The 24,760-nt window shown below is 40.6% G+C and overlaps 1 protein-coding gene across 1 annotated transcript; it reads right to left on the bottom strand.

Annotated features, from left to right (window-relative positions):
* Positions 1-15,676: 15,676 nt before the first annotated feature.
* LOC117668066 (cholinesterase-like) lies at positions 15,677-23,067 on the bottom strand. The gene is made up of 5 exons (XM_060691096.2): positions 22,986-23,067; positions 20,366-21,890; positions 18,993-19,147; positions 18,278-18,326; positions 15,677-16,562 (listed from the first exon to the last, which is right to left on the bottom strand). Exons 2-4 carry the CDS (start codon positions 21,862-21,864, stop codon positions 18,292-18,294), a joined length of 1,689 nt encoding a protein of 562 aa, XP_060547079.2. The 5' UTR covers positions 21,865-21,890; positions 22,986-23,067; the 3' UTR covers positions 15,677-16,562; positions 18,278-18,291.
* Positions 23,068-24,760: the final 1,693 nt, after the last annotated feature.

Genomic DNA, 24,760 nt, shown 5'->3' with positions numbered 1-24,760 from the left:
TAGATAATTGGCCACTGGGATCAATTATTTCTTCTCTTTTGGCCAATGAGTAAAATTCAAAAGCACTGAAAGAGGAATTCAGTAAATGCCTTGTCAAGCCCCTACATTCAGAAGTTGGAAAGAACATGCAGTAGATGGCCCTCAGAAAGTGAAGTGAGCATTGTGTGAAAACTTAAAAGGCATCTAAGATGCTTCCATAGCTATCTGACTCATGGAAGTACATTGGAGTAGTCCTCTCTTAAAACATCCCCTGTCTTTTAAAAATATCCATTTCCCCCTGTGTTTTAATCTCTGTGGATCTGTTGTTTTTTGTTACTTGAATGCCTGAAAAAAAATATGGGATTTTTTTATCCCTTAAATATTTGACTTTGGTTAGTTGGGAAACATGAGGAAGGTGAGATAGAAGGAGACCTTTGATTTAGAAGACTTCAGCAATAGAGAGGTCATTGCCTGGAATTCTCTACCCAACTCCGTTGTTACATCCTCTTAACCCCCATAGCTTCAACCTTCTACTATGGACCTCACCCCATTCCTAAGAGGTCCATAAAGGGGGCGTGCATAAGCGCACCAGCATGCCTACTGTCCCTATCCTACTGTCCCCATTTATTTGTACTCGTTACCTGTGCTCATGTCCATGTTTATATTTATACCTTTTACCTTGTACATGTTTGACAAACTAAATATATAAAAATAAAAATAAAATAAAATAAAATTTTATTAAGAAAATGAGATGAGAGAGAGATTAGATAATGGTGGTGATAGATAGATAGATGATGGATGGATGGATGGCTAGATAGATAGATAGATAGATAGATAGATAGATAGATAGATAGATAGATAGATAGATAGATAGATAGATATGATAGCTAACTAGCTAGCTAGCTATATTATTTTATTAAGAAAATTTTTATGACCACCCAATTCACTCGCAGTGATTTGGGACAGATTATAAAAATAAAACCCCAATAAAACCCCCAAATATAAATACACAGATAGATAGACAAATAAACAGATACATAGATAGATAGGAAGACAGGCAGACAAGTAGATTAAATCTTCAATTTCTTTGTTACCGTGTACATTGTAATGTGTTACTGCTTGATCTTTCATTAAGTTCGTCTTTTTGACGTCTGCTTACTGTTTTTAATGATACTTTTCTCAGGTGTCCTTCTCATGTTGTCTGTTTCAGTGCTGACAGAAGTTCCCCTTCTGACATTACAGGCAGAGCAGGGTTGGGTTTACTGCATGTTAGAGCATTTGAAATAGTTTCTATTACCAGTTAAAGAGATCGGCTCCAGAGGTGGTATTCAGCAGGTTCTGACCAGTTCTAGAGAACCGTAGAGAACCATCTATTCTCTGCCTTCCAAGTCCCAGCTGATCGGGAGGAAATGGGGATGTTGTAGTAATCTTCCCCTGCCATGCACACCAAGCCACACCCACCAAGCCATGCCTTACCCACCAAGCCACACCCACAGAACCAGTAGTAAAAAAAATTGAAACCCATCACAGATTGGCTCCTCCTGAAGAAGGCCCAGATGCTGAAATAAAATAGCCTCTTTGGCCCCATGATTAATTTCCCTGAATTTGCAGAAGTGCCACAAGGCAGAACCTCAGGGCTGTTTGACCCACAACATTTCCTTTCCCCCTCACTCTCTCCCTCCCTCCCTCTCTCTCTCTCCCTCCCTCCCCTCCTCTCTCTCCATATTTCTCTACATTTCTATATTTGGGTGAGGACCAAACAGGAAGCTGATTTCACCATGGGAATGATGGTGGAGGATAGGGCAATGAAAACAACAAACCAGTGGGTGGGTTGCAGCAAAGCAAGAAAAGAAGAAAAAAAAAACTCACCAAGAAAAATTCATGCTGGGAATACCTTTTAGCAAACAGAAATCCAACACCACAAGTACAAGTATCATTGAACCTCAAGAAAGGTTACAGAAGACACAGAAAAGATGAGCAAGACACCTAAATGGCCAAGTTCATTTGTTTACACAATCTGTGGACACCTCTGCTGCCCATCCTCCTGAATTCCAGTATTATGAGGGAGGGAGAATAACAATTCCCCATCCTTTCTTTTCATAGCCCACCATGCTTCACTTCATGCACCTCTCCCAGGTCTCTGCTTATCAAACTTTCTCTTAAACTGAGCAGATTTAAGAGATTGCAACCTTTCCTTCACAGCCACAACCATGGCAGCCATTTGAGAGAGTGTGGATAAGAACAGTATGGCATAAAGGGATAGGAACAGGAAGACCCATGTTCTTGTACCTCCCTTCACCATGGACCTCTTCTGCCTGGAATGGGGGAAATTGGGTGGGGGGTTTAATTTACCATCAAATCTCACTGCAAGACTTTGGACCAATCTATCTCTTACTCTTGGGGGGGGGCAAAATGAGTCTTGTGCTGCTACAACTGCGTACCATATAAAAATAATAAAGGTTCTAAATTGAACCTATATTAGGTTCTTGGAAGATGTCTTTGTCCCAAAGAATTGCCAAGACAATTGTATGGGTAATATCATGTCCAGTGCCTAGACAAATCCCTGCATGTTTTTTGGCCAGTTTTTTTTAGAGGTGGTTTGCCATTGCCTACTTCCTAAGGCTGAGAGAAAATGACTGGGCCAAGGTTTCATGCCCAATTCATGATCTCCCATTTTCTAGCCTGATGTTTAACCACTACACCAAACTGGCCGCTTTGTTACTGTACAGTGTATTTATGTACAATAAATAGCAAGATAAGGATGAATAATTGGCCATTTTAAAAAATGGTTGCCTAAATTTAGCAATATTTAGCAAACAAGCTGGCCCTGTTTGCATTATGGGAAAATTGTTCCAGCTTTATTTTCTCTACTTTCTCCATAATATCTCTGAGGTAGTTTAATAAATCAAACATACTACTCCAAATATAAGGTGACCAGATTTTAACATTGGTAAAGAGGGACATTGTGGGCGTGGCTTATTTTGTGGGCGTGGCTAGCTGGTCATGTGACTGGGTGGGCGTGGCTAGCTGGTCATGTGACCGGGTGGCCATGGCTATGTGTATAGAGTAAGGTAAACAGATTTTAACATTGGTAAGGACACCATTGTGGGCGTGGCTTATTGTGCGGGCGTGGCTTGGAGGCCATATGACTGGGTGGGCGTGGCTACCTGGTCATGTGACCGGGTGGCCATGGCTATGTGTATAGGGACTACTCAGAGGGCTGAAAAGTCATTTCTGACAGGTCCTCACACTTTTGACTGGTCCTCACACTTATGACCATCCTCACATTTATGCCCGTGCAGCATTCTTAACAACCATGTCACTCATTTCACAACTGCTTCTCTTCACCATGGTGACAAGATAGGGCAAAAACGTAAAATTTGAGGACAGTCGTAAGTTCGAGGACTGGTCAAAAGTGCGAGGACCAGTCAAAAATAACTTTTTCAGCCCTCCGAGTAGTCCATATGCACAAAAGGACTAACCAGAGGGCTGAAAAAAGTCATTTCTGACAGGTCCTCGTACTTTTGACTGGTCCTCACACTTATGACCATCCTCATATTTATGCCTGTGCAGCATTCTTAACAACCATGTCACTCATTTCACAACTGCTTCTCTTCACCATGATGACAAGATAGGGCAAAAATGTAAAATATGAGGACAGTCGTAAGTTCGAGGACTGGTCAAAAGTGCGAGGACCAGTCAAAAATAACTTTTTCAGCCCTCTGAGTAGTCCATATGCACAAAAGGACTAACCAGAGGGCTGAAAAAAGTCATTTCTGACAGGTCCTCGCACTTTTGACTGGTCCTCACACTTATGACCATCCTCACATTTATGCCCATGCAGCATTCTTAACAACCATGTCACTCATTTCACAACTGCTTCTCTTCACCATGATGACAAGATAGGGCAAAAATGTAAAATGTGAGGACAGTCGTAAGTTCGAGGACTGGTCAAAAGTGTGAGGACCAGTCAAAAATAACTTTTTCAGCCCTCTGAGTAGTCCATATGCATTAAAGGATACAGCAATAGAGAGGGATGAAGGAAGAGAAATTAGAGTAGGAGTGAGGGTAAGAGAGGGAGGAAGAGAGGAGGAGGAGGAGAAAGGAAGAGGAAGTAGGGAGGAGAAAAAGAGGGTGGGGGGAAGAGAAAGTAAGAAGGAAAGAAAAGAGAGAGGTGGTAGGTTTGAGGAGAAAGATTGCTGTACAATAAAAAAGATGAACGGGAAGAAAACCAACCCCAAACAAATATAAAGATATTAAGATAAAGAATGAATTGTTAAACTTTAAAGAATAAAAGAGAACAAATATGAATAAATAGCAGTAATTAGAAACACACATACAAACATACAATGTAATTTCCTTGAACAGAATATTTGGCTGGTTCACAAATTTAAACAGCGTTTAGTCATTTCAATTAAATTTACAATTTCTATATTTCCTTTTTGCCATATTTATTCCTCATCTATTTTTTAAAAAAACCAATATTACCCTTCATCCTCATCTCTAATCTTAATCAAATTCAATTTTTCCCTTCTATTCTATATTATACCCCTTCCCATTGTCATCTATTTTTATATCCATCCTCACATTGGTTAATTATGTAATTATGTAATACAGTTGTTTAATACAAATTCAACATTTTAATATAAATCAATTAGTTATATAACTATCTTTTTTGTATATTAATCAATATGAACATGAATATTCCAATTATTTCCATGCAATCCAATTTCTTACAAATCAATTAATTATATCTATCAATAATAATAAACCAAATAACTTCCCCCATATATACCTCCAAACCACAACTTAATTGCTGGGTCGCCCGCCCCTCCTCCCATCCGTGCGGCATCAGCCTACCCTAGCCCAGGGCTGGGCAATTGTGGCTCTTTTACAACGTTTGGACTTCAACTCCCGCCGAGCCCATTCTGGGGAATTGTGGAGAATTCTGGGAGTTGAAGTCCACAAGTCTTAAAGCTGCCAAGGTGGGAGACATCAAGCATGAGGCTGGCCAAGTATCCTCCTTGAGAGACAACAGTTGAACATCAGGAGAGCTGTAAGAGGGCAGGGCTACATTTGGAAATTTTCGCATTTTTGCAGGTGGTGCATTACGATCTGGTGTCTGCAATGGAGAGCAAAATCCGGCTTCTTCTCTCCGCTGTAAGGGCGGCATCAGGATTCCACCTTGGTATATTTGCAGCACAAGGCAGCCCTCCTCTTCTGTCGCTTGGGACTCGGAGCGGTAAACAGCGTCTGGTTCGGGGAGCAGCCGGATTTTGCTCTCCATTGCTCTCTCGGCCCCCTGCAAGCTCTCGTCTCTCGAGGAGCGCTCCCTGAAATGGCGCGGGAAACTTTGGTTGGGGCTTCTCGAGAGATGAGAGCTTGCAGGGGACCGAGAGAGCAATGGAGAACAAAATCCGGCTGCTCCCTGAACCAGACGCTGTTTACCGCTCCGAATCGGCAGGAAACGAGGGCTGCCTTGCACCGCAAATATACCAAGGTGTTTTTTTTTTTAACACTGATCAGCTGTAGGTCGGCCCTTTGAAGCCCCGGGGCAAGAGTTCAAACAGTTTTTTTTCCCTCTAGCCATCAGCGGGGAGTCAGGAGGCAGAATGAAAAATCGGGACTTTTTTAAAACGCCGCGGGACGCGGGACAAATTGCTCAAAAGCGGGACTGTCCCGCCAAAAGCGGGACGTCTGGTCACCTTATCCAAATAGGGACATATGTTATAAGTACATTATTTTTTATAGCTCTGAGTTATTCTATAGATGTTTCATCTCAGCCACTCAAAATCCCTTTGCTGGTCAGTAAATATCAGCTCATACTGGAGATTTTTTCAGATGTTTTCCATAGTTTAATTGAACAATGATTTTACATGATTTACTTGCTTGCTTGCTTGCCTGATTTATCATTTTTGCTGTAATTATAGAAGATTTTTGTTGGTTCTGTGTGCGTGACTTGGTGGGGGGGGGTAATGTGACTGGGTGGGCGTGGCCAACTTTTTTTTCCTTTTAAAAGTATTTTTTCTACAACCAAAAGGCTCTGACGATCCCAGCTGAGCCGCGCGATCATCAGTCTTTTTTTTTTTTTACTTTTAAAAGTATTTTTCCAGCCGAAGAGGTTGTAGAAAAAATGCTTTTAAAAGTAAAAAAAAAAAAAAGGCTCAGCTGGGCATGGGGGGGGGGCAGAGATTTTTGCTACCGGTTCTGCAAACCACCCGCCACCATTGCTACCGGATTGGGTGATGTCAGAGGAAAAACCTCTGAGCATTTTGCTGCAACCAATTGATTGTGGTTAGTTTGAATGAACCAATCAGAGCACAGCTTCCTGGCTCTGAGTTTCCTGTGCTTTCCAATGGTCAGTTGGTCAGCATATAAGTAGCAGCAGAACTGCAGCCACTTCAGAGACTCCGAGATGCTGAGAGGCTCTGAAAGCTGACAGAGAACTCAGAGCGAGGGCTCCAGAGAGCTGAGAGAGCCTCAGAGAGATACTCACAGCAGAGCAGAGAGAGATTCCTCAACGAGCAGAGCTTCCCTCAATGCCAGAGATTGGAACTCTGAATCAGCTGAGAACTGAGACAGCTGAGAACAGCCGAGAGTCTCCAGAGCTGAAGTTACGGCAAAGAGCTGAGTCACTGCCTTGCTCCTGAGAAGACTTGCAGGAGAAGATTAACAAACAACACAGAGGACCTCCCACCTTTGGGAAGAAGATTAGAGCTAATGGACTTTGCTGAGAGGAGAATCTTTTAGGCTGCTGATGCCTTCTTGTAGGTTTGTTTTTATGTGTTTTTCTACTATTAAATTATTTACCTTTTTAAGACTCCTCTCTCAACTTGCATGCTTTAGTGCGTTTGTGTGTGTATCGGGCCACGGTCCATTCGAACCCAGAACCTCCTTCACTGGTGATCCGGTCCAAACCAGGAGCATTTTTTTAAAAAAATTGATTTATATGCCGCCCTTCTCCGGAGACTCAGGGCAGCTTACAATGCGTTAAGCAATAGCCTTCATACTTTTGTATATTTATACAAAGTCAGCTTATTGCCCCCACAAACTGGGTCCTCATTTCATCTACCTTAGAAAGTATGGAAGGCTGAGTCAACCTTGAGCCTTGGAGAGATTCGAACCAGCAGTAATTGCAGGCAGCTGTGTTAATAATAGGGTGCTTAGACCACTGTACTATCAAGGCTCTTTCACCCCTGCCTTAAATAGTTTCTGAGTTTGGGCAACACACTAAGCCATAACCTAACCACATAGGTCTGGATTCACCCAACATTTAGTGATAAAATGTGGTTGGCTGACACACTAAAACTGAAGTGGCTCTAATGTGTTATATGAACATGATTGTTGTGTGAGGAATGTCTTTTGTATGTGATTGCTTGGATCACATTGTGAAAAATGCTGAGTTTTCAATGAATTTTCTTCCTGATGACATATTAAGAAATACACGGATGTTACACACAGGTTGGCACACAGGTTGATTTAGGTGGTTCTCACTCATGGGCATCAGCTACTAACTGATGGGAACAAAAATGATGGACCAAGGCATATCATCATAAACCTTACCGTCTCATGTATAGTCTTCACATTCAGTGGCACTCACTCTTGCCTGCTGAAACATTTCTTCCCTTCCAACTTAAGGATGTGTAAGTGACAGTATTTGCATCACACTGTCACAACTCATGTTTCACCATGAGCCTTCTCCTTTACGGAAGCCTGTGAAATATCTGCCATAGCAAAACAAATATTGGGAAACATCCTTAGATCTGGCCAAACCACAATCTATTTACTCTAAAATTGTCCATTCCAGCCTTTCCCAATCTTCAGGTATACAAACACGACAACTCTCCAAATACCCAACAAAGGGAAATGCTACATTGGCCTTTTGTGATTTATAATTCGCAGCATAGGAGGATAATAAGAGTCTATGGAAGTGCTCTCCAGGCCTTTCAGCAAATGAAGGATCCAATCGAGGGGTGAAATCCAGCAGGTTCTGACAGGTTCTGAAGTGGAAATTTTGAGTAGTTCGGAGAACCGGCAAATACCACATCTGGCTGGCCCCAGAGTGGGGAGGGAATGAGGATTTTGCAGTATCCTTCCCCTGCAACACCCACCACACCATGCCCACCAAGCCCCGCCCACAGAACCAGTATTAAAAAAAATGTGGATTTCACCACTGGTCTGATCTAAGCGTAATACAATTATCTGCTACAATGTCCTACCTGTATTGAATTGAATATGAAGTATTCAATGAATATTTCAGCTTCAACCACAACAATACACGAGCACACAATAGATACAAACTTAAGGTACGACTTCAGCAACAGAGTGGTCAATGTCTGGAATGCACTACCTGACTCTGTGGTTTCTTCCCCAAACCCCCAAAACTTTAACCTTAGACTGTCTACTGTCGACCTCACCCCATTCCTAAGAGGTCTGTAAGGGGTGTGCATAAGCGCACCAGCGTGCCTACCGTCCCTGTCCTAATATTCCCTTTTATTTGTATCCATTTCATGTATACATAGTTATGTTTATACTTATATCTGTTATCTAATACATGCTTAATGAAATAAATAAATGAAATGAAATGAAATGAAATTCAATGGTGAAAAAAGTAAGGTTCCACATTGAGGCAAGAAAACCAAAATGCACAGGTACAGTACAGGGGTGGGTTCTACTTATCTTTACTACCAGTTCGGAATGAGATCTTTGCTCGCGCACACTCCTTGCTTCTGTGCATGCACAGATCACCAATGACAACATGCGGGGCAGTGGGCAGGGCCTCTCACGGTTTTACTACCAGTTCTTGCAAACCGGTCTGAACTGGGGGCAACCCACCATTGGTACAGTGTATGCACCAAAATGCACAGGTACAGTACAGGGGTGGGTTCTACTTACCTTTACTACTGGTTCGGAATGGGATCGCGCCCACGCAATCTTTGTTCACGCATGCTCCTTGCTTCTGTGCATGGGCAGATCACCAATGATGACATCTGGGGCAGTGGGTGGGGCCTCTTACCAGTTTTACTACCAGTTCTTGCAAACCAGTCTGAACCGGGGGCAACCCACCACTGGTACAGTGTATGTCCATGATGGTGAACCTATCAGGCCCGAAAATCAGCTGGCAAATTTCTAGGTTGTCTAAGCTCAAAATTTCAAGTCTGGTGGCATAAGGTATTCTGTTGCAGGTAGTGGAGTGGAGGATTCTTCTCGTGAAATATCTCTGGACTCATACTATTGTATTAATGTCCAATACGTAGTGCGGGTTCCAGACAGATGAGCTGTATTCAAGAATTTGAATCTGAAAACGGACCATTTGCCAACTTCTGGTCCCACCAGAAGTTGGCAAACGGGCCATTTCTGGCCTCCAGAGGGCCTCCAGAGGATGTGGGGAAGGCCATTTTCACCCTCCCCAGACTCCTAGAGAGGCTCTGGAGGCTGGGGACAGCAAAAAATGTGCCTTCCCCACCACCGCCCGAGGCCCTCTGGAGGCAGGAAACAGCCTATTTCCCTACTTCTGATGGGCCCAGAAGGCCCCAAAACCAGTTGGCCGGTGCACGCGTGCACACTGGAGCTGAGCTCGCATGCCCACTGATATGGCTACGTGTGCCATCTGTCATACATGTGTCATACGTTCACCATCACAAACCTAGAATATCAAACCTGCCCATGTATTAGATTTAAGGAGCTCAGCCCTATGAAAAAGCTATGTGAGTTATTAGGTTATAGCAAAATTTGGCAGAATTCCTGTTTCCTTTATTTGTTTTTCCATATTGCATCACATTCTTATGTTATTGTTGTAAGGTCTGGCTATGTGCTTAAGCCAACAATGAGCCAAAAGAACTGAAGTGGAGGCTTGTGAGAAAGAATCAGCATTTAATTTTAATCAGAAGTGAAAAGCTGGGTAAACATATACAAAAAGAGACATATAAGGAAAGGCCACACCTCAGAGAAGGTATGGCATCCTTTTTATACTGTTAGAAACACCAGTTAAGTCCCCAATTGCTGCCTCCTAATTTAGGTTTGTATCCAATAGCCCTGCAAAGGATAGATGCCTCTTATTTATCCTTGAGTATTCCTTCGTTCTCCCAATTGGCCACTAGACCCCCTGGTGCTGCAGGGAAGGAAACTGAGCGCCCAACAACACAGATCAAAGGTGTAAATTAGGGCTGAGGTGTAAGTTATCCCCTGGATGATGTATGCAGCTCCAAACTGATATAAGTACCAAGCTTTGGATGGCAGAAGACAGGAATAAGATTGATGTGGATTCAAATTGATGGCAGCAACATATGTTTGGCAAACTCCAGATTCTTTACAGAGGCCTAATACAGCATATGTTTGTTGCAGGAAGTTTCTTACAGGAAATACAAATACAAGGGCATTGTCAGATGTAAATGCCTTATTCTCTAATGTGTAAATAGTGTACAAACAGGGTATCAGGGGTTAACTTATTCTTCACTTCTTAATGTATTCATAATTCACCACTCCCACATAGATCTCCACCCATTGTATATATAAGGAGCTACCTACACCTTTTCTCTTGCTTCTATCTGTGAATATTCAGTGAATATAGAATGCCTATTGTAAATAAAAGAATATATAGTTAAACCTTTAACTCTTGCTAATTTTATTGAGTCTGATCCTGAAAATATTGCAACAAGCTGGTAGCAGAGGATGGTTAATTGACTCAATAAAAAACTTAAAAATGTCTAAGAAAGATAGGCCCAACACCAGGGCCTACAGCAAAGAAATGGAAACGGAACAAGAAATAATCAACGAATCCACAAACGCAATTTCGAGAGAGTCCGAAGAATACACCACTGAAGACGAAGAAATAATTGATGACCAGGAGGAAATCGAAATAGAGAATAACGAACTCAGGTCAGAGATATTAAAACTATTAAAAAGCCAGAAGAATGATGAAAGCCTCATCGCGAACCTCCAAGATATGCTGAAGAACAGCGGAGCAGCGAGAGAGAAAAACATCACTAATGAAAAGCCTAAAGACCCAAAAATAGCGAGTGATATGATTGCGGAGAAAATCATTACAAAGAAGAAAAACGGTGATCCCGCGCGAAAATTTGAATGGCAGCCATCTTGGTTTCAACAGGCCTCCAAGATGAGCGATGCAGAGCCAATCAGCAAGCTCAATTCAAAATTTCTGGCGCGAAAAACGTTATCAGACAACGAAAACGAAAAAGAAGATTCAAACACCTCAGAAGAATCAGAACCAGAAAGTGAGGACGATTCAACAAAACACCAAATAAAATCAGCAATGAAAACGCTCTTTGCTGCATTTGGGCCAAAACTGAAAATTACTAAAAAGATGCCGAAGAAACGAGCGAGCAAGCCAATGCCTCAAGACCTGCCCGCTCCCATCCTGACTACGAGAGCGCTGACGCCCGAACCCAGAGAGCCCTGCCGATACCGCCCTACGCCGCAGACCGAAGCAAGCACCAACGCCCTCAATAGAAGAGGAAGAGCAGCCACCGTCGTCAGGACTCCCAAAGTCGAACCAGAGACCGACTCGTCTGAAGAGGAGCAGAGCGAGCAAGCCGCAATGGGGAGAACCTTCCACGACGATGCCGAAGAAGAAATGGACAACGCGCATGCGCGAAACTATGCAGACGGTCCGGGAAGACATGAACTGGAGAGAAGACCATGCAGACTCGTAGCGAGCATCCCCACGCCGTTTTGCAATTTTCTGCATTTACGAGACCACGGACTACCTCAGGTTGTAAGTAATGAACCCAATAATGTCGGAAATTTACCCAGTGACTTCCCAAAACTAAGGGTTGATGGCATTAATTTACAAGAATGGTATCAACAGCTCCAGGTTGTCTTTATGAAGGAAAACTTACTGTTTTTTATCACTAGTCCCCCAAAAAGACCTTGGACTCTAAAAATAGATTGTTTACACCATAGAGCTTTTTTCTTAATAATATCTAGTGTGTCTCCTGCAATGTATCACAGCATTAAGCCAAATTTGACTGTTTCAGAAATTATTCAATGCATGTTTAATTTGTTTCACAGTGACAGTGTAGCTACCACCACAAGGATATCTAAAGATTTCTTTTCGTCTAGAGTAAAACCAGGGGTTTCCATAAGTGAACATTTAATATCTTTGAACAAAATAAGAGCTGAACTGCATTTGAGGGGGGAGGTGATTTCAGACCAAACAATGAAAAGTGTTATTATCAACTCACTTGATCCATCATGGGACAATTTTATGTCACATTTAGACACAATCAATCTAGGATATTTATCCATAGAAAGTCTATCCAACAAATTGATAACAGAAGATAATTCAAGAAGGAATCGTTCTAACAATCATACAGAACACAAACCATATAGGAAAGTAGCTTTCCAAGAAAAATATAGTGGAACATTTAAATGTCATAATTGTGGATCCAGGGAACACAATAGAAGAGATCGCCCAAAATTTTTAAAAGAAAGATATAGATCAGAATACAGAAACAAATACGATTATAGACAGCCTTCCATAGAAAGGCATAGATATAGGAGCCCACCAAATCACAGAGAGAATAGAGGGGGCAGAGACAATTCAAAGGATAGAAAATCTGGTTCACTGAATGGATTAAATAAACAAGACAACACTAACACACAGCAAAGTGAGAACAATAATTGGCTTATTGATTCTGGAGCAACTAATCACACCACTAATAACAAAAATATATTGTCTTCATTTGCAGAAGATAAATTTGTAATTAAGGTAGCTAACCAAGAAAAGGTTCAAGTATTAGGTAGAGGAAATGTAACCTTGCCTGGTCTAGGAAAAATAGAGGGGGTATTACTAATACCTGAAATACCTCATAACATATTAAGTGCCATAAAACTAAGCAGAGATTCTGACATTAACATTGTCTTTTCAAAAGGAAAGGCAACTTTGGAAAAGAATAAAATAAATATAGGCACTGTGATGATTAAAGGAGGCCTACCTTATCTGATAACAAAAGAAAAATGGTTACATAACATTGATTCAAATATGGAAGATTGTATTGAAATAGATGATGAGAATGTTAGCAACAGTGACAATGATGAATGTAAAATATCTCATGATCACACAGATGCACACAATGATAAGAAGCCAAAAATAGGTAAACCAATTCATGATGAGTGTGCTCACATCTTACATAGGAAGTTAGGACATGCCAGTTTTCCTGTAGTACAAAAAATGACTGAACACGCAGAAGGTGTTAAAATAAAAAATTGTGAAAATTATCTGGAATGCTCAGTATGTAAATCTACAAAACTAAAAACTAGTCCCAGGCCAAGAAAATCTACTAGATCAACTAACAAAATTTTTGATTTAGTACACATGGACTTAGTTGGTCCATTAACTCCATCAATCACTTATAGAAAACGTTACTTCCTGACAATAGTGGACGATTATAGCCGCTATGGATTTGTTTATACATTAAAACACAAAGATGAAACATTTCAAAAATTTAAAGAATTTTACAAACGCATAGAAACACAACACAACATCAAAATAAAACAAATTATGACAGACAGAGGATGCGAATTCATGTCTAAAGAATTCTCCCAATGGTTAAAAGACAAAGGAATGTTACATTACACATCTAGTCCATTTTCTGCGTTCCAAAACGGGATTGCAGAGAGAAAAAATTCCACATTACAAACCATGATTAGATGCACATTGGAAGATGCTGGCTTAAGCAAACAATTCTGGTCAGAAGCCTTACATTATTCAAATTACACACAAAATAGAACATGGTCCAGCATTGTAAATAAGACACCATATGAAGTGATGTATAATAGAAAACCAAAATTAGCACACATGCATATATTTGGAGTCACAGCAGACGTACACATACCTAAACAATTAAGAAGAAAGGGAGAAAATGTGTCCAGAAGACTCAGATTTATGGGATATGAGACTGGCACTAAAGGGTACAGATTCATTGATAGTAACAACAAATTTATAGTCTCCAGAACAGCTGTGTTCCATGAACAAGCCAACTGGTCTAAATTACATCTTAATGAAATATTCCCAAATAAATATAAAGATACAAAATCTCATGAGAAAGGGACTATAGAAAAGCAAAATATCAACAAATATAAAAACAAAACCAAGACTTGGACAAATAGCCAACACAAAATAAAGACAGACACACTAACAAAAAAGGAAGCAAGATATTTGCATGATAACGATAGTAAACCCGAAAAAATCATTAGAAACACCAGAAATCAAATGCCAAATAAATACAAGGATTATGTAATGCATATGGATGGTGAACCAACAACACCTAATACATATGAGGAAGTGCTAAAACTTCCTCGCGAAGAAAAAGAAAAATGGGAATTAGCAATGAAGAAAGAGATGGAAAGTTTACAAGGATTAAATGTATTTACACCTGCAATTGCACCTAAAGATAAAACAATTATTGGTACCAGGTGGATATATAAAATTAAGAATTTAGAGGGAGGCAATACTCTATACAAAGCTAGATTAGTTGCACAAGGTTATGCACAGAAATATCCGGAGGACTATACCGACACGTATTCCCCCACTGTAAGAACAGAGAGTGTCAAAACAGCTCTAGTGGTAGCATCAGCACTCAATCTTGATGTATTCCAATATGACATACAGACTGCGTACCTACACGCAAAACTAGATAAGGAAATATACGTAAGAGCACCTCACAGTCAATACACAAACAGAAATGAGACTTGGTTGTTAAACAAGAGTTTATACGGGCTAAAACAATCTGGTAAACGGTGGTATGATTGTTTAGTAAAAGTACTTAAGACCATGGACTTCAACGCTACCACTGCTGATAATTGTTTCTTTGTCAAGAGGGGTGATGATTACATTGAATTTGTATTGATTTATGTGGATGACATTTTATACATAGGAAAACATAAAGAGAGAAGAGAAACTTTTGTAACTAAACTAAATGAGCATTTCTCGTTGAAATCTTTAGGCAAGGTAAACAAATACCTTGGTGTCCAAATTAATAAGACTAAAAGGGGATTCAAACTTACCCAGAGAGATAAGATCATAGAACTTTTAAATAAATGCAATTTAAACAATGCCAAACCTTGTGATACTCCTATGCAAACTGACTTTCTAAGAAATACTGATGAATCTTCTCCCGAATTCAAGGACAACACATTTTATAGATCAATCATAGGTTCACTCCTTTATATATCTAATTGGACTAGACCAGATATCGCTTTACCACTCAATTTATTATCCAGGCATGTCAGCAAACCAACAATGTATCACTGGGAAGCTGTTAAAAGAATTTTAAGATATCTAAAAAGTACACTAGACTTTTGTTTAATATTAGAACCTAATGATAATAAAGAACCAAAGCTTACGTGTTATGCAGATGCAGACTGGGCTGGAGACATCTCATGCAGAAAAAGTACATCTGGTTATGTATTTCTCTTAAATGACTGTCCAGTTTACTGGTACACTGGTAAACAAGAACTAGTGGCCACTTCAACGACAGAAGCGGAATATGTTTGTTTATCCAAAGCCGCAAATAACCTTGTATGGTTTAATGATTTAATTTCAGATGTTTGGAAAAAACCTGCTTTGCCTTTTGTTATGCATGAAGACAATAAAGCAGCCATTGAAATATCTAGATCTGATGCCATTGGACAAAGGTCCAGACATATAGATATAAAATTTAAACATGTGAGACAATTATCTCAGGATGGATTTATTAAAGCAGTACATTGCGACACTTCAGAACAATTAGCTGATATATTGACAAAGCCTTTACCTTCTAAGCAGCACAAATATTTAACCTCTAAGTTGTATGTTTTGTATTGTCCTGAATCTGAGTGTAACTGGTGTTGTATAACGAATCGGCATTTAGAGGGGGATTTGTCAGATGTAAATGCCTTATTCTCTAATGTGTAAATAGTGTACAAACAGGGTATCAGGGGTTAACTTATTCTTCACTTCTTAATGTATTCATAATTCACCACTCCCACATATAGCTCCACCCATTGTATATATAAGGAGCTACCTACACCTTTTCTCTTGCTTCTATCTGTGAATATTCAGTGAATATAGAATGCCTATTGTAAATAAAAGAATATATAGTTAAACCTTTAACTCTTGCTAATCTTATTGAGTCTGATCCTGAAAATATTGCAACAGGCATAATGTAGCATATATGTGTTATAGGAAAAGAACAAATGTTTACAGAATAACAAGTTTCTACTAATTATAGTATTCCAGTATATTATATTCTACTATTATTTATCATATCCTTATTACTATTTCCCTTCATTGTGAAAATAAAATGATTTTTATCCTAAGAAGTCAAACAGTACTTATTACTAGGTTCTTTTTTGAGGGAGCAGAATTGATTAAAAGCCTCTCTCAAATCAAGATATAACAAGTTACTCCAAGAAATTTATTAATTTAACAGCAAAAGTGATGTGAGTTTTAGTTGTCTCCTTATTTGTCTTCCAAGGTCCCACCAGTCAGTCCCTGAAAGGACAATGGATGCTTCTGGAAGGTTCTCTGGTGAAGCTTGTCATCATTTGCCCAGGCTTTAAAGAGAAGTCTTGATTGATTCCTGAGAGAAATAAACACACAACCGTTATTCTAAAGCCAACAAAATGGTAGCTAGGTTTTCAAATGATGCCTTTGAGATATGGATGCCATTTTCAAAGAGGTTCAACCTAAGTGGCAGCCCTTCATAGTAGGCCAGTTCTAGGCCAGAGGCAAAGCAGAGATTCCAGGATGATCTTCTCTGTAGTAAGATAATTTTATTTATTTTGGTTTATTATATGTATTTCGCCTTTATTATTTTTTACAAATAACCCAAGGTGGAGAACATAACCCACCCTCCTTCCTTCTCCTATTTTCCCAACAAGAAAACCCTGTGAGTTGAGTTGGGAGAGGGAGAGTGTCTAGTCTAAAGTCAGCCTATTTAGTATAAATAGTATTTAGTATATGGTTTTTGAGATTACGACACCAGGGCTAACGTTACCAGACTGTGAGTTCGAATTCTACCTTTCTGACTTTCATGGCTAAGGTAGGATTGGAACTCACAGTCTCCTGATGTCTAGCCTTGTGCCGTAATCTTAACCTTAAAGGTCCACCTAAGGTGCTCTGTATTCCCCTTATACTAAACATGGAGGGGTTTGTGGAATCAAAATGCTGGACCCAAAGCAGGTAATCAAGGTTCGCTGCAGTATTTACTGTTTTTGTTTGTGTGCACTGGAGAAATTGCTGAATGCTGTCAGGCTTGTCCCAGCTTGGATGTGTAGGAAAGAAAGCCCCTCGAATCCATTTGTAGCAAAAGGTATACTTTTACTAAAGTCAAGTGGTTACAGCGCAAGAAAAGTGGATTTGAGTATTCCTCTGCAAAGCCTGCCTTTTCCCCTTCTCCCAGGTCCTCCCATTTTGACCAGTTTTAAGAGTCCAATAATATTAGGAGTTTTGGTAACAGCGTTAAGGTTTGGTGCTTCTTTGGTGGAGTTTCCCATTCCATTCTCATGCTCCTGTTATTGGATCAGCCGGCCTGTTCCAGATTGACACCTCTGGTTTCTGTCATCCTGTCATCCCCCTTCCCTGCATCCCCATTCTCCCTCCCCCTCACTGCATTTTATCACAAGATGCCAGTGAAGCGAAGTAGGCTGAAGTCATTACGATGGCAGACCTGACAGATTCACTCATATTTATACATTTCAAAATGGAGGGGGATTTATATGCATGCATACACATTGGTAATTAATAACCTAACTGATCTCAAGTTACTTCCTGCCCTTCTGTTACCTAGAGAGGACAATGGTCTTCGTTAGAAGAAATATTTGCATCTTGAGATTCAGGGGTGCCTATGGGAATGTTCTGATAACATTTATCACAGGACTACAAGGAGACATTCCCAATGTCTCCTTTATCTATTAAATAGTCTCATTCATATGAAAACTAATTTCCCCCACAGGCTGAATTTCATTCTCATGCTTTCTCTTTCTCAGCACTGCGTAATCTTCTCTGTAAGTTACTCTTGGTGGCTCATTGCTTCCTTCCCTATGCCCAAGATCTCTATTTGTTTATGCTGAGATCGAGAGGTTTCTCCAGGTTCCTCTTCCACAAAGGCCATTGGCATCAGCTTGGAGAGCTTCCGTTTCATACAATGAAGCTGAGCCACAAAAGTGCTACTTAAAAATGGTTTGAAATGCTGATGTGAAATTACTATTTAGGAAGAAGTCTATTCCCCTTCTGAAATCATCCATCTTGATCCCAATTGTCAGCCATTACTACAACCAAGCACTGGATTCCTACCTGCTGTCTTCTTCCTAGTCCGATGAAACAGAATCACTTTCTGACTGCTCTGCAGAACAAAGAAAAATGAAATATCAAGATAAGGTGTACATCTTATCACTAAAGAATCTGAATCTAGAAGTAGGATTCTGAGGATTCCATGATTCACAGAATAATATATATTTATTAAATATATATCAAAACATTATTGTTCGTCACATGGACAGCCAGATGTTTAGACTGGATTTGACTTTTTTGTCCACCTACTCTGTCCTTCCCAAAAAGTTGGGATGGGCAGATATTTTTTGATGGTATTAAAGTTATCATTGCAGGATGTAAGCTATTCCAAATAAAGCTGCCTTTTGCAATTGACTGAAAGGGATTTTGTCAATGATGATCGTGGTCAAGAGGTGATCCAGATGTTTTGGGATTCGTTATTGTTTTTGTTGTTGTTATATTTATGTGAGCAACTAAGGCTTACTTAGAGGACATTACTAGAGACCCAACTCTTGGGACGTCATGAAATATGTTAGCTCTACAAAATTTATCACTAGCATTACAAAATTGTATTCAAATGAATATGTTTCAGCAAAGAGTGGCAATAAAATCAATTTTTAGAGATTGCTCTATGAGTGAGATGGGCAATCTCTATATTTGATATATAAATGATTTTTAAAAATATCTTTTTCATCAACCACTACTCCCTTCCAAAGGCAGAACTAATAGCTGAACTTACGTGTCTCTTCAGCCTTTGAAAAAAGGCTCTTTAAAAAATCACAGTGCTCTATCACCCTTTCCTGGAATGGCTCAGTATTAAGAAGAAAGAAATTCTGCTCTGTGGGATTATAGAGTGGCCACTCATCCTTCCTGGCTGCTGACCCAGTGGGATTCCTAAGGAGGAAGAAAAGGACATTGATGGAAACTAATCAAGGGGAGAAACAACCTAGAAATAAGGAGAAATTTCCTGACAGAACAATTGATCAGAGGAACAGCTTTGCCTTCAAAAGCTATGAGTGCTTCATAGCTGGAGGTTTTTAAGAAGAGATTGGACAGCCACTTTTCCAGAGTGGAATAGGGTCTCCTGCTTGAGCAGGAGGTTGGACTAGAAGACCTCCAAGGTCCCTTCCAACTCTGATGTAGCTCTTTTCCAAAGAGACTGGTTTTGACTTGAGAAACTACAACCAAGGGGAACTCCCAAAGGGGACTTTGAGGGAGGGGTGGAGTTTGGCTTGCTGAAATCTCTTGTGTCTCCTCCTTGCTGATCCAAACCCAGGTCAGCTCCTCATAGACTCTTGGATCTCAATCCATCCCCCCATTCCTCACACCCTGGGCACCCTCCATCCTGTGAGTTTCCCCTTCACTACTTACTGCCTTGTAAGCCTTTGCTTGTTCTCTTAATGGTAGAGTAATGCTCTGTTTCTTATCTCCCTTTCGCCTCCTTTATTCCACTTGGAGAAATAATGTACCCGGGAATATGTGCGATACCACTGAACTCATAAAAGAACAATTATCTATAAGTGACAATGTTAAGAATCCTTAAAAATTTCAGGGCTGTTTCCAGTACAGGTAGTCCTTGATTTACAACTATTCACTTAACGTCCATTCAAGGCTACAGTGGAACTGAAAAAAGTGACTTACAACTGGTCCTTGCACTTACAACTATTCCAGCATCCTTACGGTCACGTGACCAAAATTTGGCTGCTTGGCAACTGGCATGTATTTCCAATGGTTGCAATGTCCCAGGGTCACATGATCGCCATTTGCAACCTTCCCAGCTGATTTTCAACAAGCAAAGTCAGTGAAGGAAACTGGATTCACATAATCATATATTGTACTTAAAAATTGCAGTAATTTGCTTAATTACTGTGGTAAGAAAGGTTTTAAAATTGGGTATGATTTACTTAACAACTGTCTTGCTTAGCAACAGAAATTCTAGTCCCAACTGTGGTCGTATGAACTACTTGTATTAACACAACCTGTAAACATACGCAAAGGAATAGCATGCATTACTTTATGGCTTCATTGCTTTAGATATAAAGTGCATTTGTTGAATGGAAAGGCTTTCTTTGGATTTAAAATACAAATTTTTGAAATAATTGAACCACTTACCCAGTTCTGGCAAACTCTGCCCAGTAGTGCATCATCTTATGGCTCAGTCTGGCTTCAGCCTCTGTGTATGTTTGATTGAAAGGCAGCGTTGATTCAAGGGTTCCAAAAACAAAAGGAACATCAGCACCGTGAGGTGCCCCAGTCCATTCAGGCCAAACTGACCATGAAGGGCGATGTGTGAATAAATAGGCATATACAGGACTCCCACTTTTCCTGATATTTCCTGCAGCTTCCCTCATTGGGCATGCAAATATCCGATCTGTATAGAAGTGGGACAGAGCAGAGCGGTATTGTGCTGGACCATGATTTCCTTCACTGTACTTCAGTGCAATAGTCCGAATAAAATCTTCAGTTGCATTTGGCACCAACATTCTTATCCCTTTCAGAAGCTGCTCCTGATTGATGAGATTGTGGGTGGTGTTAGGGAAAACATAGGGGAAAAATGAGGCTGCTTCATCAGAGGTTTCACCTATGAGGACAGGTTTGGCCTGAAATTGCCCCTCCTCCATGAGCTTTTCTGGATCACCAAGCAAAAACTCCCCATCTGTGGTTGGCCTGAAGGGAATATTCAAAACGAAGCCACCTTTGAATAATAGAGCTATTTCATGCCGAATAAGTTCAGAAACATTTTTTGATTGCAGGCAATGCACTATGCTGATATTATTGTCCTCGGAGCAACCTAGCAGATGAACAAATTCCAGTGATTTTTGTTTGGCTTCCTCAGGAGACCTCCAAGCCCAGAAGGCATTGGCTGTTCCGCTCTGGATCACTGCTTGGGCAAAAAAGTCCTGGCTTTTTGGTGCGAGAAGTTGGAGATTCACAGAAGATCCTCCAGCACTGTGGCCAAAAAGGGTCACCCGAGAAGGATCTCCCCCAAAGGCAGCTGCATTCTCTTTTACCCACTTCAGGGCCAGCTGTTGGTCCCATAAGCCAAGGTTCCCCGGAGCAGCTGGTGGCAAGTACAGAAAGCCCAGGGCTCCCAAGCGATAATTGATGGTGACCACAATGACGTTCTCAGCAGCAGCCAAAGGTGCCCCGTTGAACACGTCCACAGAAGACGTCCCCAATAAATATCCCCCTCCGTGTATCCAGACCAAAACAGGGACTGGTGAAGAAGGTTGTGGGTGTGGCACCCAGATGTTGAGGGAAAGGCAATCTTCTGACAGTGGTGTTTTAGGAGACCATATATCTGCTTCAGGGACATCCTGCAAAATATATTGAGAACAGGAATTGCCAAAACTGGTGGCTTCCAATGTTTGCTTCCATGGTGGATGTGGAAGAGGTTTCTGGAAACGCAACTTCCCCAGGGGAGGCTCAGCGTAAGGAATGCCTAGATAGGCTGTCACAGATCCAAGGCCAGCCAGGACCTGCTTGCCCTTAATAGGGCCACTGCTGGTTATGACCTCTGTGTCCCCATTAGACGCAGAACTGGAGCCTAATGGAAAGGGAAGGAGGAGGAGGAGGCAGCACAAGAGAGACGGGCATAGCAGACAAGGCATTGCAACAGTAGGACGAGTCGGTGGACCTGGAAAAAGTTACAACCAATATGAGATTATTCCAATACTGTATAAACCCACTTTATAGATTGTCCTGTTTGAGCACAGGGCTGGACTAGAAAACCTCCAAGATCCCTTCTGTCTCCTATTCTATTCTATTCTATTCTATTCTATTCTATTCTATTCTATTCTATTCTATTCTATTCTATTCTATTCTATTCCTGAGGGGCTGTCAAGAGAAGAGGGGATTGGCTTATTCTCCAAAGCCCCTGAGGACAGATAACGGATGGAAGCTTATTAAAGAGAGATCCAACCTAGAATTAAGGAGAAATTTCCTGTCAGTGAGAACAATTTAATTAGTGGAACAGCTTGCCTCCAGAAGTTGTGGGAAGAGATTGAACAGCCATTTGTCTGTCATTGTATATAGGATCTTCTGCTTAAGCAAGAAGTGGATTAGAAGATCTCCAAGGTCCCTTCCAACTCTGATATTCTGTACCTCTGTAAACTTTAAAAATGGTTTTTATCTTTCCAGAATTTTGTCCCATTGTACGAAATGAGATTTATTGCCATTTTTAAAAGCTCAGTTGTTTATCCTGTCAGGAAGCCAACCTCTCTATTTTAGTCTCTAGCTTCTGGATGTAATTTATACATTTATTTAATATCCTGCCATTATTATTTTTATAAACAACTCAAGGGGACGAACGTATGTAATACTCCTTCCTCCTCCTATTTTCCCTACAACAACAACTCTGTGTGGTGAGTTAGACTGAGAGAAAATGACCAGCCCAAAATCCCCCAGCTGGTTTTTATGGCTAAGGCAGAACTAGAATTCATGGTTTCTGATTCCTAGTCTGGTGCCTTAACCACTAGACCAAACTCTCTCTCTCTCTCCCTCCCACCCTTTAATAATTGCTAGATATACAGAAAGAACTTAAACTAAGCAAAGGACATGTAGATAATCAAGGAAAGTGTTCTCTGTTAAACAGAAATGACATTTAACAAATGTAATAACCCACCCTCCAAGAACAATAGGGACTGGATTCACTTTCACCTTTTTCTTAACTTCCCTTAGAAAACCTTAGTGCCAATATGCAGAGTGAAATAAAGAAAAATAAGTATATTACCTTTCTCTCCTTCAATGGCTGGCAAGGGATGGTCTCTTCTTTTAGAACTATTTAATTTTTTGGTAGTAGCAAGATTTATAGTCTTCGCAAGAGGAAGTGATAGTGCTTTGAGGTTCTTCAAACAGCCAGTCTGATACAATTGTGTAACTGGTTTTACTAAACCAGCTTCCAAGTTAGTAAATAATTTTTGCCCAAGTGGGATAGGAGACCAGCTTATTCCTTAGTTACAATCATCAGTAGTGAATTGGTGCTTGAAGTTGCCCATAGGATAGTTAGCTGAGAGGTGTTTTTAGCTGGATTCAGACATGGAGGTAGCCATTTCTGTTCTTTACTTCTCAACCTGTTTCTGTAAGCTTAGTTGCAAGTATTTTCCACAACTCTTCCCTGTCATGCATTACTGCCTTGTCATGGCGAAGGGGCTTGTGTAGCGCAGAGAGTTCTGACAAAATGTGATCCACTGGAGAAGGAAATGGCAACCCACTCCAGTATCTTTGCCATGAAAACCCCATGCACAGTACCAAAAGGAAAAAAGATATGATGCCAGAAGATGAGCCCCTCAGGTTGGAAGGTGTCCAATATGCTACTGGGGGAGAGCAGATGGCTAATATTAGTAGCTCCAGAAAGAATGAAGCGACTGGGCCAAAGCCAAAAGGACACTTGGCTGTGGATGCATTTGGTGGTGAAAGGAAAGTCTGATGCTGTAAAGATTTTTTCTCCATAGGGACCTGGAATGTAAGATCCATGAATCAAGGCAAGCTGGACGTGGTCAAACAAGAGATGACATGACTGAACATCGACATCTTAGGAATCAGCAAACTAAAACGGACAGAAATGGGTGAATTTAATTCAGATGACCATCAGGTATATTACTGCGGGCAAGAATCCCTCAGAAGAAATGGAGTAGCCTTCATAATCAATAAAAGAGTAGGAAAAGTAATACCGAGATACAATTCCCAAAATGACAGAATGATCTCAGTTCAAATCCAAGGCAAACCATTCAATATCACAGTAGTCCAAGTCTATGCCCCAACCACTGGTGCTGAAGAGGATGAAATTGACCAGTTCTAGGAAGCTTTACAGTACCTTATAGAATTAACACCAAAAAATGATGTCCTTATCATCATGGGGGATTGGAATGTTAAAGTAGGAAGCCAAAAAATAACAGGCAAGTTTGGCCTTGGAGTACAAAATGAAGCAGGGCACAGGCTGATAGAATTTTGTCAAGAGAATACGATGGTCATAGCAAACACTCTTTTCCAATAATCCAAGAGATGACTCTACACATGGACATCACCAGACGGTCAACACAGAAATCAGATTGACTATGTGCTCCGCAGCCAAAGATGGAGAAGCTCTATACAGTCAGTAAAAACAAGACCAGGAGCTGACTGTGGCTCAGATCATGAGCTTCTCTTTGCAAAATGTAAGCTTAAATTAAAGAGAGTAGGGAAAAGCACTAGGCCACTCAGATATGAACTAAATCGTATCCCTGATGAATATACAGTAGAAGTGACAAATAGATTTAAAGAATTAGGTCTGATAGACAGGAGTGCCTGAAGAACTATGGACGGAGGTTCGCAACATTGTACAAGAAGTAGCAACTACAACCATCCCAAAGAAAAAGAAAGACAAGAAAGCAAAATGGCTGTCTGAAGAAGCTTTGCAAATAGCTGAGGAAAGAAGGGAAGCAAAAGGCAAGGCAGAAAGAGAAAGATACACCCATTTTATAATTTAGGTCACTGTTATTGTGCCTTTTGTAAGAGAAGCCCAAAGTG

This window comes from Pantherophis guttatus, chromosome 2 (genome assembly GCF_059756535.1).
Source record: "Pantherophis guttatus breed Tessera chromosome 2, ASM5975653v1, whole genome shotgun sequence".
Lineage (NCBI taxonomy): Eukaryota > Metazoa > Chordata > Lepidosauria > Squamata > Colubridae > Pantherophis > Pantherophis guttatus.
This window is presented reverse-complemented; position numbering and strand designations above follow the sequence as displayed.